The sequence below is a fragment of the Heteronotia binoei genome, chromosome 7, assembly GCF_032191835.1.
Source record: "Heteronotia binoei isolate CCM8104 ecotype False Entrance Well chromosome 7, APGP_CSIRO_Hbin_v1, whole genome shotgun sequence".
NCBI lineage: Eukaryota > Metazoa > Chordata > Lepidosauria > Squamata > Gekkonidae > Heteronotia > Heteronotia binoei.
Genome location: NC_083229.1, coordinates 109,017,658 through 109,036,031, shown reverse-complemented (window position 1 = coordinate 109,036,031; position 18,374 = coordinate 109,017,658). Strand labels below are relative to the sequence as shown.

The window sequence follows — 18,374 nt, the reverse complement described above, 5'->3', positions numbered from 1 at the left end:
AGAAAAATTATTCCAACAAAATAATCCAACATGGCATAAAATGAGAAGTGTGAAAAACAACATCCCCAAATAATACAAATACAGCAATTCTGTATTGGCGACAGACTGATATAGATGTAGCTTATATATATATATATATATATATATATATAGAGAGAGAGAGAGAGAGAGAGAGAGAGAGAGAGAGAGAGAGAGAGAAATGGCAGCATTAACCCATTATAAATACAGGTGGCAACAGCTTGGCTTCCAAGTTCACTTTTTATTTACTTTACTTGCATCCTTGACAGCAGTGCTGAGAAATCTGATTTGCAGTGCAGTCTGAAGCAAAGTTAAATGCTTCAAGTTTCACTGGCTTATAAAGATGTGACTCTGCTTCAGGTTGTGCTGTTAGACATAGAGTAAAGTGGGCCAGGGCAAAATCTGAGTAAGGACTGTTTTGGCCAACAACTACAACATAACAGCCAGAGACCAGCCCATTAGCACCTTAGAAACCAACAAGATTCTTTGGGATATCAGCTTTCAAGAGTCAAAGCTCCTTTTGTCAGATTCAAGTAGGAATGGAGATTTCTGGAAAGCTTACATTCCTCAAAAAGTTGTTGCTACTGGACTGGAATCTACTGTAGACTAAATTCTGAAACTAGTTACAAAATAAAGAAACTTGCATCAGATGAAGTAATATCAGTCAACTCTTGCCTATAAAAGCTTATGCCATACTAAATTTGTTCATCTTTAAACATACTACAGGACTCTATTGCCAACAAATATGGCCATTTGCCCTAGATTTAGAGCTCAGTGATGGATTTGTATCCCAGTGGTAATAGTACCATTTTAAAAAGATTCATTTCTGACAGAAATACATCAATGAGATCTGTGGACCAGTTCCTAGAATAAATGCTGTTTTTTTTAAGTGATATTGTTTCAGGAAGCAGCTCCTTGGAGGTGTTGACTAGGTATGGACACAGAATGCAAAAATAGTGGTTTGGGTCATGGTGCATTGGGTTGCCTGAATCAGTGGTTCATTTCATTTTGTGTGGGTTTTTTTTTTAAATTTCCTGAACAATTCATGGTTCGTTGGTCTGTTCAGTTCAGGAACTCATAGAATGGCCCCCAAGTGGGTTAGAGATGCCAGACTTGCTGCAAACTCTTCAGAGAACTCTCCTCTACTAGCTCTCTAAGTTTGGTGCAAATTGGATTTTGGGGGGCCAAGCTACAGCTCCTGAAAGCAGGTGCCCTCAGTAAACTGCTCTTTTAGGATTATGTCAAGCTGGGGAAAGAAAGAAAAGCCTCCCTGCAGCTTCTGGTCAGTTTCACCCCCAGGAAGCTTGGAAAGGGACTAGAAGCATCAGCTTCACTCTCTCCAGCCCCTACACTTCAGTTTCCAGTCAAACTGACTAGAAACTGCAGTGGGCTGAGGAAAGCAGAACAGCAACATCTAGTCAATTTCACTGGAAACTGAGCAGAAGCAAAAGGGCTGAAGAAAGTGGGGCTGAGGTACCTAGTCAGTTTCACTGGAAACTGACCAGAAGTGCAGGGGCCAGGGAATCAGGCCATTGCCAGGCTGTCTGGAAAAATGAAGCAAACACAAACCGAATGGCATGCCAAGAAAAAAGACTGGTTTGTGTTTGGGTTTGGCAGGATCAGAGAAACCAGTTGGAATCGGCCATTTTTAGCACGAATTATGATTCAGGTTTGGTTCACGCCCATCCATTGTGATCTCAGTTTTGTCATATAGGACCATAATCCATTATTTAGTAATGAGATTCTGTTCTTCCAAAAAGGGGGGCAAAAAGGTAATGCAATTCTAGGTATAGAGCCAAAGGAAAAGAATGATGATAAATGTACAATGTTCAGTCTGGTTGTGATTGCTTTGGATAGTTCAGCATCATGGCACTACATTAAGTAATCAGTGACACAATCAACTTATTGTTGCTATTTTGACAAATAAATATTTTCAAAGAGAGTCAAAGTTGAGTACGTAAGGAGAAAGCTTCATAGATGTTTGTTCCAGCTTGCAACAGATATATACTTTTGTCATTTGTTTACCACCGATTAGAGAAGCTCATAATTGAATTCATGTGCTTCTGCCACCATCAGAGCAATTGTTTTCCATGAGACAGTGTCATTTTTTTGGTTGCTATGCAATTTCTTCTGAGCAAATTGGACTGTATCACAGGGCAGGCTCTTTGATAATGAATTTGGCTCTGTTTAGGCCTCTGCTCTGCCCCCTATTTATTCCTGTCCTTGTTGTCACAGGATCCCAGCATTCAGAGTCCTTTATTAGAGTCCATTCTCAGAGGAGACAGTTTCAGGTCACTATTTTCTAATTTGGGTCTCTTTGCAAGACACACTAAGCTCTAGTCCAGCGCTAACCAAGAAACAGTGCAACTAGTAACCAATCTAACTTGGAATTATGTACTATTTAAATTGTGTGACAGATGAGAGAATTTAGAATGAGATTTCATTTAAGCCAGGGCTTGCCACAGGACTGGACCTCTCAATATATCTTTATACTGTGGAGAGTACAGAACTGAACCATGTGACCTCTATTGAACATTTGAGATCAGGGATGGAATTCTAGCAGGAGATCCGTTGCGTATTAGGCTCTTTTTTGTAAGCTCGTGGAGGATTGGCTACATCAGGGGTGTGCGACCTAATATGCAAAGGAGCTCCTGCTAGAATTCCACCCGTGTTTGAGATAAATAACCACCCTTCTGGAGACTATGCTTATGTAAAACATGGACCATTATCAGATTTGTTTAATAAAACCCAAGAAGGAATCATTTTCTAGTTTGTTTGTGTATTATTATAGCTGTCCTTAGAGCAATCATACAGAAAAATACAAACTTAACAAAATTTCCAAGATTTTAAAATATTTGAATAAAACGTTTTAAAACAGTTTAAAATTTCCTCTAATGTCTAATAACTGCCTGCTATCTAACTACCATGCAATTTTCACATTTCCTAGTAAACTCTAATAAAAGTTTTCAAGAGGATGACTTTGAAGTTGTAAACCAGTACTGTGGTCTGGTTTAGTTGGATGCAAATTTCAGGACAACCCCAGATCCATTAAGGATCCATTAAGAAACTATTTTGATTTTGAAGTTGGGGGGAACAAAAGGGGCCAGCCCCATCCACCTGGAAACAGGGGTCCTCGTTCCCTCCAGTGGGGCTTGTTGTTGGTTGTGCTAAAATGCTGGACTTGTTGCTTGGGCCTGGGGTAGAATTCTAGCAGGAGCTCCTTTGCATATTAGGCCACACGCGCCTGATGTAGCCAATCCTCCAAGAGCTTACAAAAAAGAGACTTGTAAGCTCTTGGAGGATTGGCTACATCAGGCCCGTGTGGCCTAATATGCTAAGGAGCTCTTGCTAGAATTCCACCCCTGCTTGGTGGAATGAGAAGGTAGGAGGGTTCAAGTCACCCTGGTCCTCTCTAATCCCCCAGATACCTGCTTCAGAGTTCCTTCTCTCTGGGCAGCCTTGCACTCTGGGAGCAGTCCCCAGGCAAACCTCCTTGACCCAGAACTGGCTTGATCTAAATAGCTCAGCTAGCCCCTTCCAAATTGCACCTCCCCTCCCCCCATTCCCTTCCTTGGTTGGTGCCTTGCCTTGCAAGATTTTCACGTGTGGCTTGCAGGCCTAGGGCTCTTTTGGCACCCACGGGGGGCCGTTTGGCTGCTGAGGTGGCACTGCTGTTTCTGCTGGCACTGAGAGGTGTGGAATGGATCAGGCCCACCTGTATTCTGCCAACATGTCTGTGTTGTGTCATGAGGTTTCATAGGCCACTTGAGTGACACTGGCAGGATGGATGGGGGTCGAGTGTGCCCCAGCCAGTGGGGAAGCCCTGGCCTCTGGACACAGGTCTTTATGTTAACTTTAAAAAATCAGTGAAAATCTGAAGAAGAGTGTTCTGCCTTGAAACAGACAGGTTACCATGTAAATGTGTGTTCGTGCACGTTTATTTATTAGCCTATGCCACCCTGATTTCTCTTTTGAGGGAATGATCGTTCATGTCTTTTTTGCTTTGTAGATTGTATCAGTGTTCTGTTCCTCTTTCCTCTTTAGTTTGAAGAGGGTGTTTTGGATGCTTGCCTGTACCTGATGGACCGAGCAAAACTGGATTTGTCTGGCCGAGGAGATCCTGTCAAAATCAGCCGGGTTGGCTCTGCAGTGGTAAGGCGATAGAACTGCTGAGGAATCTCTTTTTCCCCTATTATTTGCCTCCCCACCAGTGTTCCCTCTAAGCTGAGTTAGTGTGAGCTAGCTCACAGATTTTTAGCTTCCAGCTCACGCATTTTTATCTTAGCTCAGGAAGGATGACCCCCCTAAGGAAGGATGACCCCACTCATTTATGCAGTAGCTCACAACTTTAGTGCCAGTAGCTCACAAAGTAGAATTTTTGCTCACAAGATTCCGCAGTTTAGAGGGGACATTGCTCCCCACTATGTCTTCTTTCTCTCCTTCTGCCAACTGTTCCTCTTTGCTTCACTCCAGTCTACCCAGCCACCTTATTCTATACACTTTCCCCTTCAACTTCTCCTCTCCCTTTCCCTGTTTTATTCCCTTCCTTACATCTTTTAGCTTTTTTGGTCTCTATCTCTCCCTCTCCTTTGACAGACAGAAACCAAAGCTTGGAATGCTCAGCAATACTCTTGCTGTTACCTCTTAACTCCCTAAAATGGCCATCAACATCTCACAAGATCTTAATGGACATTCATCCCTTAAAGTTAGAGAGGTTGCGTCTGTTATTTTGATATTCTTTTAAAAATCCCCACTTTTTTTTTTAATGAGATTTCTCTGCAAATATGAGAGTTTCTATTCTGGTACTCTTACCACTACACCACACTGCCTTTCATATGGTAAAAAAGTAAAGGTAGTCCCCTGTGCAAGCACCAGTTGTTTCCGACTCTGGGGTGATGTCGCATCATGGCGTTTTCACAGCAGACTTTTTTTATGGGGTGGTTTGCCATTGCCTTCCTCAGTTATCTACACTTTCCCCTCAGCAAGCTGGGTACTCATTTTACCAACCTCGGAAGGATGGAAGGCTGAGTCAACCTCGAGCCGGCTACCTGAACCCAGCTCGAACTCAGGTTGTGAGCACAGCTTAGGACTGCAGTACTGCAGCTTTACCACTCTGCGCCATGGGGCTGGTACCACTATCAATTAGTAGTGAGTCATCAAATGGTCGCCACTGAGCAAAGTTGCTAGTTAGAAAGATCTATCTTGTCTGTTCCTAGCTCCAGTCTCTGGATTTTAGTATTCACAGATGGCGTCATGATGATAATTAGATATATTGTTAATTATGTGGGGCTGACTGATGTATTATTTAGCATATTTTGCCTGGTGGTGTATGTAATGTGCTTTTGTTATAGAACTGCTGTTGTTAAACAGTGTAAGGTGGTTTATCTTGGGTGCCAAAACTTAAGAAACTCTTTTATATAGAACATAATCACACTAAGCAGCAGTTTGGGTCAGATATCATCAGGGCTTTTTTTGAGCAGAAAAGCACAGGAACACAGTTCTGGCTGGCTTGGCATTAGGGGGTGTGGCCTAATATGCAAATGAGTTCATGCTGGCTTTTTTTCCTACAAAAATGCTCTGTGAAACAATGGTGATGCAAATATGCAAATATGTTCCTGCTGGGCTTTTTCTACAAAAAAAAAGCCCTGGATACCATGATATAATTTGAGAATGCAAAAAACCCTCTATAGTTTTACAAAAAAGTTCCCAGCAATTCCTAGAGAGGCACAACATCACTCCTGGGTTTTCCTGGAAGTGACATCACACCATTTAAGAAAAAAATGTTTTAAAAACAATTTCTCCTGCCTCTGCTGCAGGAAACAGGAGCCGAGGTAGCCAATGACTAGGGCCTAGCAACTCCATGTAGGGTTGCCAAGTCCGATTCAAGAAATATCTGGGGACTTTGGGGATGGAGCCAGGAGACTTTGGGGGTGGAGCCAGGAGACATTGGGGGCAGAGCCAGGAGCAAGGGTGTGACAAGCATAATTGAATTCCAAGGGAGTTCTGGCCATCACATTGAAAGGGACAGCACACCTTTTTAGATGCCTTCCTTCCATAGGAAATAATGAAGGATAGGGGCACCTTCTTTGGGGGCTCATAGAATTGGACCCCCTGGTCCAATCGTTTTGAAACTTGGGGGGTATTTTGAGAAGAGGCACTAGATGCTATACTGAAAATTTGGTGCCTCTACCTCAAAACACAGCCCCGCCAGAGTCCTTGATATCCGCAGATCAATTCCCGATTATTCCCTAAAACTGCTGGAGATCTAGAGCTGTGGGGGGTGGGGCTTCCCCCGCCAGCTAGCTGGCTGGGGGGCGGGGGGAAACTTGTAAAACCAGGAGATCCCCTGCTGGGACCTGGGGATTGGGAAGCCTAACTCCATGCGAGACAGAGAATCTATACGGCCAGGGGTGGAATTCTAGCAGGAGCTCCTTTGCATGTTTGGCACACCACCCCAATGCAGCCAATCCTACAGGAGCTTACAAAAAAGAACCTTGTAAGCTCTTGGAGGACTGGCTACATCAAGGGTGTGTGGCCTAATATGCAAAGGAGCTCCTGCTAGAATTCCACCCCTGTATACGGCCAAAATAGTATAGGCCAGATTTTGATCATGAAGGCCTTTGCAAAACAATGCTGAGCAGAGATACATACTTCTAAATCCATTGATGTCTTTGGGCTTGGAAGGATATAACACTGTTTGCAATTGCTTTGTGGGGTCATTAAATAATGATGCTTTGTAGAATAGCATCCAATCTACCCTCCAGTCTGCATTCTGAGTTGGGTTGCCAAGTCCAATTCAAGAAATATCTGGGGACTTTGGGGGTGGAGCCAGGAGACATTAGGGGTGGAGCCAAGATCAAGGCTGTGACAAGCATAATTGAACTCCAAAGGGAGTTCTGGCCATCACAGTTAAAGGGATGGCACACCTTTTCAATGCCTTCCTCCCATAGGAAATAATGAAGGATAGGGGCACCTTCTTTTGGGACTCATAGAATTGGACCCCTTTTTGAAACTTGGGGGGTATTTTGGGGAGAGGCACTAGATGCTATATTGAAAATTTGGTGCCTCTACCCCAAAAAACAGCCCCCGCCCCCAGAGCCCCAGATACACATGGATCAATTCTCCATGATTTTCTATGGGAATAAATCTCCATAGGAAATAAGAGTTCCCAGAAGACATTTCCCTCCCCTTCCCCCACTTTCTGACGACCCTGAAGCTGGGGGAGGGCCTCCAAACCGGGGGATTCCCTGCCCCCACCTGGGGATTGGCAACCCTAATTCTGAGGCAAGCCTCCTCACCCTGCCTGAGAAGTCTGGTCCAGGCTAGAATCTTAGGTTTTTCCCACAGGAAATATGAACTTGAATATGGAGACATGTTATGCTTCCCAACTGATTTCTGTAGTCTGGAGAGCAGTTGTAATTCCCTGAGATCTCCAGACAGGGCCTGGGGATCTCAGGGAATTACAACTGCTCTCCAGACTACAGAAATCAGTTTCCCTGGAGAAAATGGCTGCTTTGAAGGGTGGACTCTATGGCATTAGACCTTGTTGAAGACCCTTCCCTCCCTTAACCCTGCCCTCCCCAGGCGCCACCCCCAAATTTTCCAGGTATTTTGCAACCTGGAGTTGGCAACCCTAGACATGGTGCACTTTGAGGGAAAGTGGTATTAAATCTAGAAATATTACAGCTTTTGCAGGATATTTCCACAGCCATCCTCTAATTTCTCAAAGCTGGCAGTTATCTGGTTTGTGATTGGTTTTGGTGGCAAAGTTTGTACATATCAGTGTTCCATGTTGCTTATAAAAAGCCTCTTTTGTTCCAACCCCTTCCACACTGGGTTACCAGTCTCCAGGTGGAGCCTGGAAATCTACTTTTGCACTGATCTCCAGCTGGCAGAGATCAGCTCCCCTGGAGAAAATGGCTGCTTTGAAAGGTGGACTCTATGGCATTGGATCATGCTGAGGCCCCTCCCCCCTTAAAACCCACCCTCTTCCAGATCCACTCCCTAAGTCCCCAGGTGTTTTCCAACACAGACCTGGCAATCCACAACAGCTAAAGGTCAAATCCTGAAACCCCTTTGGGCCTGCTGCTGAATCCTTATCTCATTCCATCCTAGGGGTTCACAGGAAGTCGATTTTTCTAATTAGAAACCAGTAGTTAATCCAGCCAAAAGCTCTTCAATGAGAGTTGTGATTTATCTGGCAAGAATTTAGCAGCTCTGCATCAACATAATTAAAAGGTACAGAGCAAAGGAGCCTTTTCCACAGAGCCTCCACTGATTTGGTTCAGATCGCTGGGAGGAAAAATATTGCTCGCTAATAGCTATCTGTTCAATCATTAGTCAGCAAAAATGCGCAACCTTTCCTCAAGCAAACTTCTCGGCAAGCAAAATCTTTTCTTGCTATCATGATGGGCAAACCCCAGTAGCCCTATTTTTCTTCACATGCCACTTCCTTTAAGAAGAACTCTACTAAAAGGATTGCAAAAGAGTAAAATTGGAACGAATAACAGAAGTTTGATGACAATTTCTCTTGTAAAATAGGTCAGGGTTTCTTTCTAGGATCTCTCTCCTTTTCTGATAAACACTAACCATTTGGGGGGAACTGTGTTGTGATTCTGATTGGGCGGTGAATGGGACAGAACTGAACTTTGGGCTATGGCAGTAAACAAAGGACCGAAAAAGGGAAAGACAAGCTCAACCCTAAAATATGCCAGTACAATTTGAAGGATCAACCTAACTTAAAGATAAATGTTATCAAAAAATAGCTTTTTAAAATTTGTCGTGTACACAGTAGCAAATATTGAAAGATAAAAAACAAACACTCTGAAGATCAGACTAGAAAGAACATCAACATGCGCTTGAAATAAACTTTAATCATTTTACACACAGAGTTGATTATTTAACACGCATCGTTGATGAATATGTCCGGGGCTGACCCTGCCATTAGGCAAACTAGGTGTTTGCCTGGGGCACCAGCCAGTTTGAGAGAGCCAGTTTGGTGTAGTGGTTAAGGGTGCGGACTCTTATCTGGGAGAACTGGGTTTGATTCCCCACTCCTCCACTTGCACCTGCTGGAATGGCCTTGGGTCAGCCATAGCTCTGGCAGAGGTTGTCCTTGAAAGGGCAGCTGCTGTGAGAGCTTTCTCCAGCCCCACCCACCTCACAGGGTGTCTGTTGTGGGGGAGGAAGGTAAAGGAGATTGTGAGCCGCTCTGAGACTCTTCGGAGTGGAGGGCGGGATATAAATCCAATATCTTCATCTTCTTCTCTGGGGGCTCCAAATTGGGTGCCACCCATGTGACTTGGTGATGTTATCACTGCAGAGGAAGAACCAGAAGCCAGCCTTGCCTAGGGAGCCAGACAGTCTAAGGCTGGCCCTGAATATATCATATGACCAATAGGGCCATATGTGTTTCTGCCTCTAGGGCCATTCTAGAAGTCACGGTATTGTAACTCTTGGAGAATGTCACACACATCCAGAGACTTGGGAAATTTCTTACCAGATTATTATATAATTTAAGATTGTTGTGCATGTGCAGTTACCGTGAGAACTTACCCATGGCCTATTCCCTAAACTTTCAGCAACTGCACAATATATGAGAAGGCAACACCTAGCCTCAGTTTATATATATTTGTTTCTGGATGTGTGAGTGTGTGTTTATCATAGTATTAGTGACCACCTTGGAAGGCCCTAGAGGCCAAAATGTATATGGTCCCATTATAAAATGTTTAAAGATGAAATATCCGAGGTCATGCTGCATAACTGCCTACAGTATAGCCTAACAAGCAAACCCCCCCCCCCCAAAAAAAATAATAATAATGTAGGCATAGAGAATGCCACAACTAAATAAATAAATATTCTGTAGAAGAATGAAAAAAAGAAAAAATCAGAAAAGTAATTCTTCATCTGAGGGTTATTGGTTTCATAACTCTTCTACAGTTCTTAAAAAGATTTGATTGAAATGGATTTTGGGCCGGCTTTTGTAATCAATATCTATATCTTGGTGTTGTTGGATATGTATAATATTCATATTTTGTATTTCCACATTGATTGATGTATCATGCATGACTTGCAAATTACGTTGATGTATTGTCCTCCACATTTTGGCATTTAGAGCATTATTCTTCTTATAACGTGAACTTCTAGATGTGTTTTTTCTTTTATACTGCTTCCATTTGTTATTCAAAGGAGGTCTGCCTGCTCCTTTTGATTTTTGGCTGTGTTCTTTTTCTTCCAAAACATAATTCTTGCCACTGCTCAATTGGTTTACCTGACGCTTTGACTTGGCTCTCATCATGTTCAGCTTGTGCATCAGCCTTTAGCCAAATGATCCCTTTTCTCCACAAAATGGCAGTCTTCTCCTTTTTTACATCTATGGAGAAGAAGCAGGAACTCCCTTTGCTAACTAACGTTTCCATTTCATTCCAGATTAGAGATGTGCTTGTTTCATTCCCTTTCTTAGTGTGCACTGCAGTTTGTCTCCACCCCCCACTAGGTATTTCAGAGTGAGCAAATTGCATGTCCATGCAGAATGCAAGAACCTGAGCAGTTTGGCTGGCGCTACTAGGATTGCCAATCCCCAGGTGGGGGCAGGGGATCCCCTGGTTTGATTCCCCACTCCTCCACTTGGACCTGCTGGAATGGCCTTGGGTCAGCCATGGCTCTTGCAGAGGTTGTCCTTGAATGGGCAGCTGCTGTGAGAGCCTGCTCAGCCCCACCCACCTCACAGGGTGTTTGTTGTGGGAGAGGAAGATAAAGGAGATTGTGAGCCGCTCTGAGACTCTGGGATTCGAAGTGAAGGGTGGGATATAAATCCAATATCTTCTATCTTCTTCTTTGGAGGCCCTCCCTCCATTTAAGGGGGGGGAAGGGAAATGTCCGCTGGGCACTCCATTATTCCCTATGGAGACCGATTCCCATAGAATATAATGGAGAATTGATGCACAGGTATCTGGGGATCTGTGGGGGCTGTTTTTTGAGGTAGATGCACCACATTTGCAGCATAGCATATGATGCCTCTCCTCAAAACACCCTCCAAGTTTCAAAAGTATTGGACTGGGGGGTCCAATTCTGTGAGTCCTAGAAGAAGGTGCCCCTATCCTTCATTTTTCCAATGGAAGGAAGGCATTTAAAAGATGTGTGGTCCCTTTAAATGTGATGGCCCAGAACTCCCTTTGGAGTTCAATTATGCTAGTCACAACATTGCTCGTGGCTCCACCTCCAAAGTCTCCTGGCTCTGCTCCCAAAGTCCCCAGATATTTTTTGAATTGGATTTGGCAACCCTCGGTGCCAACATCACAGTCCTTGAGTAGCATTTGCAGTTGCATTGAGCTGCAATTTTGTAAAATCTGACTGTGACGCACTTGATTGCTGATCCACCCTTTGCATCTGCATCTTGCTGCTTTGCCAGCCTAAACACAGATTTTGAACTCATTGTCTTATATTAGGCTTTCAACGCCACCGTGGGAAATTCCTGGACATTTGGGGGGTGGTGCTTAGGGAGAGCAGAACATTCTGCAGGGATGTGACACCACAGAATCCACTATTTGAAGTTGCTATTTCTTCCAGATGAATTAATTTCTGTAATCTGGAGATTACTCATTAGCCAAGAAATACTCCAGGGCCCATCTGGAAGTTGGTAGCCCTAGTTTTGGGGTTAATTAGAATAATCTGTGAGGCACTGGAGATCTACTGGGAAGTAATCCTCATCCCCCAGATCCCAGTCTTTGATCTGTGATTTCCTCCTCCCCCCACATTGCATTATGTAAAAGCAAATCACTCTTCCTTGGAATCAATAACATAAGGCGCCAGAGTTTTGCAGTCTCTGGATCCATTATTTTTCCCATTTGGGCCTTCTGAGTATAGAATCCTCTGGGGTCTGGTGTGCAGGATTAAATTTATCTATCCAGATGGCACACAGGAGTTTTGATTTCATTGTAGGGTTGTCAGGTCTGAATCAGGAAATATCTGGGGATTTTGTGGGCGGAGCTGGGAGACTTTGGGAGTGGAGCTGGGAGCAAGGGTATGGCAAGCATGTCAGAACTCTGAAGGGAGTACTTGCCATCACATTTAAATGCTCTCCATTCGGAAATAATGGATAGGGGCACCTTCTTTTGGAGTTCATAGAACTGGAGCCTCTGGTCTAAACTTTTTGAAACTTGGGGAGTGTTTAGAGGAGAGGCACCCGATGCTATGTTAAAAATTTGGTGCCTCTACCTCAAAACATAGCCCTCCAGAGCTCCAGATACTCACAGATCAATTCTCCATTATATCCTATGGGAACTGGTCTCCATAGGGTATAACGGCGTGCCCGGCGAGTATCCTCACCTCACTTTTTTATGACCCTGAAGTGGAGCGAGAGCTTCCAAACTGGCAGACCCCCTGACCCCAACTGGGGACTTATGGCAACACAAATGAGAATCACGAAGAGAGTGGGAGATAAGGCACTGCCCCGTGAAAAACGTCCTGTAACTCAACTTAGCACTTCAAACACACTCAGAATGCTTAGAACACAAACTTATAAATATTAATTCTATTACAAACAGTAGAATAATCAATTAACAATCCATGGAACAACCATAAGGTGGTGATAGGAAAATAATAACATTCATTTATTCAATAGAAAAGAAAATCTAGAAGCCCCCACACTCTCCTCAACACCTGTCTGACCGCAGAATTATTTTCGAATTGCTAGTTTCCTGATGTGGCTTGGTGGTTAGGCTGTTTCCTATTGAAGCTTCTCAAAAGCTTGCTAGTATTGCCACTCCCCCTCCCTGCTAGTTTTCCTATACATTAGCCTCTTAAGTCTGCAAAAGTAAAATGCTTCTTTCTTTTTATATATGCTAACAAGACAACTGTTATAAGTATAGTGATTTATAATATTCAGCATAAATAGTGAGTAGAGTGCACAACAAAGAATTAATCAATCATTAGGGCAAAATCGGTTTTAGAGCTGTATATTCAGTTGAGTCATGTGCACTGTCATTGCATAGATGAGAGGTGTCAGAACTGGAAATTCAAAGGGGCATCTGCAGATGTTTGTGAGTGGTTATTTGTCACCTTTCAGTGGTTAGTGGTTGTTTGAAATGCAGAATCACAGGGTTAGTGAAATTCACAATATGGAATCTGTTGTGCTAACTAAGTACCATTATACCTAAGCATATAGATAAAGAAGTTACAAGTTCTGACAAGAGGAAGTGTTGCTGGGTGGAGATATTTGTAACTTTTACCTTATAAGGCTAAAGCCCTCAGCCAAATCGGCCGGTCAAGGTAGATTGTGCGCTCCAATGGCAAACAGCCTCAGAGCAAGATAGGATGTGACGTCCGGGATGTCTTATAAGGCAAGGGGCTTGGCTGATTCAGGTAGAGAGGCGGTCTCATGGCTGGCCTCTCTCCACTCTCTACAGAAGTGAAAATAAAATGGTTTTCTCTGAACAACAAAGCCTCCAGCCTGGTGATTGTTTCTTGGGTGGGGCACTGCCCCAAAACCGGTTGACAGTGGGACAGATAAAGTGTCAGACATATATCCCAAAGCCCTTAGTGGTAGTTAACAGACAAGTCCATTCATGCTTTTTCCTCTATTCATCTTGTCCGGAGAAGACTCCTCCTCTTCAGTGAATGGAACAGGATTTGTTTTGTGTGAATAGAGGAAATAGATTTATTCAAGAGTTATCCTTCCTCCCTCCCTCCCTCCCTTCTCTCAAAACTCTGATGTTCATGTCTTGAGGCTCCCAGACATCTGATGTTTATTTTGTGTGGCTCTTATGTTAAGCAAGTTTGGCCACCCCTGGCTTAGAGTGTTGTGTCTTCATATAGTAGTTCAAGTTCAAATTCCCACCCTGTGTGAGCCTTGCTGAGTCCCCTTGAGCCTCACCTACCTTTGTCAGGATAAAATGGGGAAGAGAAAACATGAGTTCCAGATACAAGGGCAGGAAAAATGTGCTAGAGGATTTGTAATATATTTTTTAAATATTGTTCAATACATAGGAATGTATATGTCAACAATGCATTTATTTATTTCCCCCTCCCTTCAGATCAATTCTCAAGATGACCAGGGTGTGCTTGTAGGTTCTTGGAGCAGTGTTTATGATTATGGAGTCCCACCATCAGCCTGGACTGGAAGTGTAGACATTCTGCTGGAGTATTACAGTTCTAAAGAGTCTGTGCGATACGGCCAGTGCTGGGTCTTTGCCGGAGTCTTCAACACTTGTACGTATGAAAAAAAACTGTGCAACAAAAATGTTATTTTGTGGCATGCACGTTGTCGCTCTTTCAGTCTCAAATGAACCAAAGGTAGTTTCTTTCTGACCCTTCTGTTAGTTCAGGTTGTTAATGTGTGTCAGTCTAATACCAATAATTTCAATTTAAAATATGCCATGTTGTCTGTAGGACTTTAAGCCTACAAACACTTTGGGCATTTTCGCACAGGGCTTACCCCGGAGCGATGTCCCTCTTCAACGCGCAGCATCTGCGCGGATTTCGCACCAACTGCTCCGCAGAACCAGGAAGAGCTGCGAAGAGCTGCGGCTTTTCCGTCGCTAATGTAAACTGGTTTTTAGCGGTTTACATTTGTGACACAAAAGGCTCGGCACTTCGCGGCTCTTCCTGGTTCTGCGGAGCAGTTGGTGCGAAATCCGCGCAGACGCTGCGCAGTGAAGAGGGACGTCGCTCCGGGGGTAAGCTCTGTGCGAAAATGCCCATTGTGTCACTGTAGGGCTCCCAGATACCCCTTGGCCCTCAGCAGCGCTGGGAGGGTAGAGTTGATAGATCCAGGTTGGGAAACTCCTGAGGATTTAGGGATGGAACCTGGAGAGGACAGGGACCTCAGTGGGGTACAATGCCACGAGTCCACCTCCCAGAACATCCATTTTCCCCAGGGGAACTGATCTCTATGGTCTGGAGATGAGCTGTAATTCCAGGGGATCCCCATGCACCATCTGTAGGCTGGCATCCCTATGTCATTGAAATAGCAGACTTATGCATTCTAACAGTGGGAACTCATTTGCATATTAGGCCACACACCCCAACATCGCCATTGTTCCACACAGGACTTTTTTGTAGAATAAACCCAGCAGAAACTCATTTGCACATTAGGCCACACCCTCTGACACCAAGCCAGCTGGAACTGCGTTCCTGTGTGTTCCTGCTCAAAAAACAAGCCCTGCGTTCTAATTCCAAATCTGAACAGTACAGAATAGGAAAAACCTTGGCCAGTTCTTTTCACATAATAATAAAGAAAATATATGATGTCATCACAAGATTTCCCACCCAACCAGTGAAGCAGAGTAAAAACAGACAAGCTCACAACATGATAATACCTTATCATATACTTTATCTGTTGTGCTTTGATTTGGATTGTTTTTAATCCACAGAGTATTTTTACCCAGTTATATCGTTTTTGTATTCTGGTTTTAGTATGATTTTTTTTAAAAACAGTTTTAGGGACATTCTGGGCTTTGTTGCTATTTCTTATTATAAGGTCTCTTGAATGTCTGGGTAGTGGAAAGTAAATTATAAAAATTAATAAATTTAGCCTGGGGTTCAGATTCTGCCTCTATTGCCTGTGCTGTCCTGCTTTACACCATATGTGAAGACTGTGCTTGCCTCTAGATAATGAAATAATTCATACACACAGCAAGGCCTATGGCATCAGAAAAACCCTGTCAAAACAGGAGATGACGTCATGATTCTGAGAAACTGGAAATGCTATGCATAGAAATACCAACCAGGATAATCCCCAGTGGTGGGAAGATGTGTTAACTTTTGCAGTTGGACAACATCCTCACCAATGTTTAAGTCTGCAGTAACCCTCACTGGCCCAGCCTCTCCTGCTTCCTTCTGCCTTAGAATTGAACCAATGAGGCACTAGAATAGCTGCTAGATCAGGTGGTTTAATGTAAAACATTTACAAATGGCCATTGTTTGCATCCGATTTTATACTAGTACATTTCTGAGTGCATATCCCTAATTCCTGATTCAGTCAGGATGGTACTCTAGTACTTTTTACAAGGATTAATTTCCTTTATCCTCATCCACTGACTCTCTGTTGAAAGAAAATATTATGATTGTAGATGGCAGAAGCTGGAAATGTTTATGCATTTGATTTTCCAAAATGAGTTAGCCAGAGACAAATATCCAATATATTTGCTTGTTTCTGAAAACAAAGATGTTGGAATGTACCTCTCCAGTGAGGCATATATTCCTTCCTGTGGTTATGAACACACATACACTGAAATGAGCGCCCTGTTTACGCCACAGCTGGCAGAACTCCAGTGCAAACCTGTCTTCTAGTCCATACACATGCCAATATTAGTAGATATTGCCAGCCATTGAAAATGTGTCTAATTCTTGGCTAATCCATCTTCTTCTTACAGTCATACATTTAAAAATCCATCTTAATTGGTGATATTCTTATAATTGTCCATGGTGAGTCATAAGTAGGCAAATTTTGAGTGTCCCTTGTTTCCAGGGTCTCAGGTTCTGCACTCCTCCCCCCCCCCCCACTATACTACAATAGGGTGGAGACCAGTGTTAGCTGAGTTAGTGTGAGCTAGCTCACAGGTTTTTAGCCTCTGGCATAGACATTTTTGTCTCAGCTCAGGAAGGATGACCCCACAGCAAACTAAGTTATGCAGTAGCCAAATCGCTCACTCACAGCTTTAATGCCGGTAGCTCACGAAGTATAATTTTTGCTCAAAAGACTCCACAGCTTAGAGGGAACATTGGTGGAGAGACCTATTTATATCTGAATACAGAATTTAATGGAGTGGATTAAAAACACAAAGATTGCAAGAACAAGTTAAAGCAAAGATCTCGCCATGTTAAAGATTTTAGAGATCATGCTGAATACTGACGGTTCTTTTCTAAAGTTTAATATCATAGGCATGTTTTATATAGTTATGTGTGTTTGTGAACTATTTGTTGTGTGGTACAGAGTTGTATGGTACACTACTCTGATTATTTCTTTTAAATAGAAAGGTGAGAAATGTCTTAGACTTTGGAGTTTCCCACATTCCCATTTTTTCAGGCGATTACCAAGGGGAGTAGTGATTCGGCTATCCAAAAATGGCCACCCCAAAAGACCTTCTCCAAGCTGCTAAGTTGAAAAAGGGATTTAAAGGGACCATTCCTTTAAATGCCTTTTGCAAGCTGTGCCACAAATGAATTCCAAAGCAGTGAGTTCACCCAGAAGATGTTTAAAGTTAAGGCAATCCTTTTAAACACTTTAAAACATTTTCTCCAAGTTGCGAGTCCGCCGCTTGGAAAAGGTGTTTAAAAGGATTGCTTTCCCTTTAAACACTTTCCAGGTGAATTTGCCACTTCAGAGTTCATCTGTGACATAGCTGAGTTGCAAAAGGCATTTAAATGGACTGTGTTCCCTTTAAATGCCTTTCCTTCCATTGAAAATAATGGGGAATAGGGGCATCTTTTGGGGCACATAGAATTCGCTCCCCTGGTCCAATCATTTTGAAACTTGGTGGGGTTATGAGAGGCACCAGCAGCTATGAGGTGCCCAGTGTTCCCTCTAAGCTGCAGAGTCTTGTGAGCAAAAGTTCTACTTTGTGATCTACTGGCATTAAAGTTGTGAGCTACTGCATAAATTAGTGTGCTCTGGGGTCATCCAGACAAGACAAACATGTGTAAGCTGGAAGCTAAAAATCTGTGAGCTAGCTCATGCTAACTCAGTTTAGAGGGAATACTGGTCTCTACATCAAAACACAAGCCCCCCTGATCCCCAGATACATTGTCCATTATAGCCTATGGGGACTATTGACTATAATTGTCCTCACAGGGTATAATGGAGCCAGGAAAAATCACATTTCCCAAATCTGAATACCATACCAATATTGGAATTTGGGAATATCAGGAAATACCAGTTTTGGGGGGTTCAATATACCTGAACCCAAAATATTCAGTTCAATATACCCGAACAAAAAAAATGCCAGTTTTTATTTTTGCACACCCCTGGTGCAAATGCCTCATCACAAACAGACTGTCCTGTTTGACTAGCAAGCTCAGTGGCACAGGGAGCAGCTGAGACATAGAGTTCCCAGTGGAAACTCATTCACCCTTGGCATTAGATGGAGGATCTGTACAGGATACAGGATATACATGTGTTGTTCAGTGTTTTCTGACTATCAGAAGCTAAATATGATCACATGAAAATCACTGAAGAAATCTGGCAGGCACTTTTCCAAAGCCTACATGGAAAATCACACACAGACTCATATATAACTCATAATTTAATTTCAACTGAACTCCAGGGAAACCCCCCCCCCCCCCCCACAACTTCTCAATAACAGCTCCTTCCCACATTGTACTCATCTTTTAAACTTTTCAGGTATTTAGAACTTCTA

The 18,374-nt window shown here is 43.2% G+C and overlaps 1 protein-coding gene across 1 annotated transcript in view; it reads left to right on the top strand.

The window, feature by feature from the left end:
* The window catches only part of F13A1 (coagulation factor XIII A chain), a 118,675-nt gene that overhangs the window by 45,699 nt on the left and 54,602 nt on the right, over positions 1–18,374 (top strand). Inside the window, exons 6-7 of the mRNA XM_060244190.1 lie at positions 4,063–4,170; positions 14,052–14,226. Of these exons, the coding sequence (XP_060100173.1) occupies positions 4,063–4,170; positions 14,052–14,226 (283 nt within the window). The remainder of the gene's footprint in view (positions 1–4,062; positions 4,171–14,051; positions 14,227–18,374) is intronic.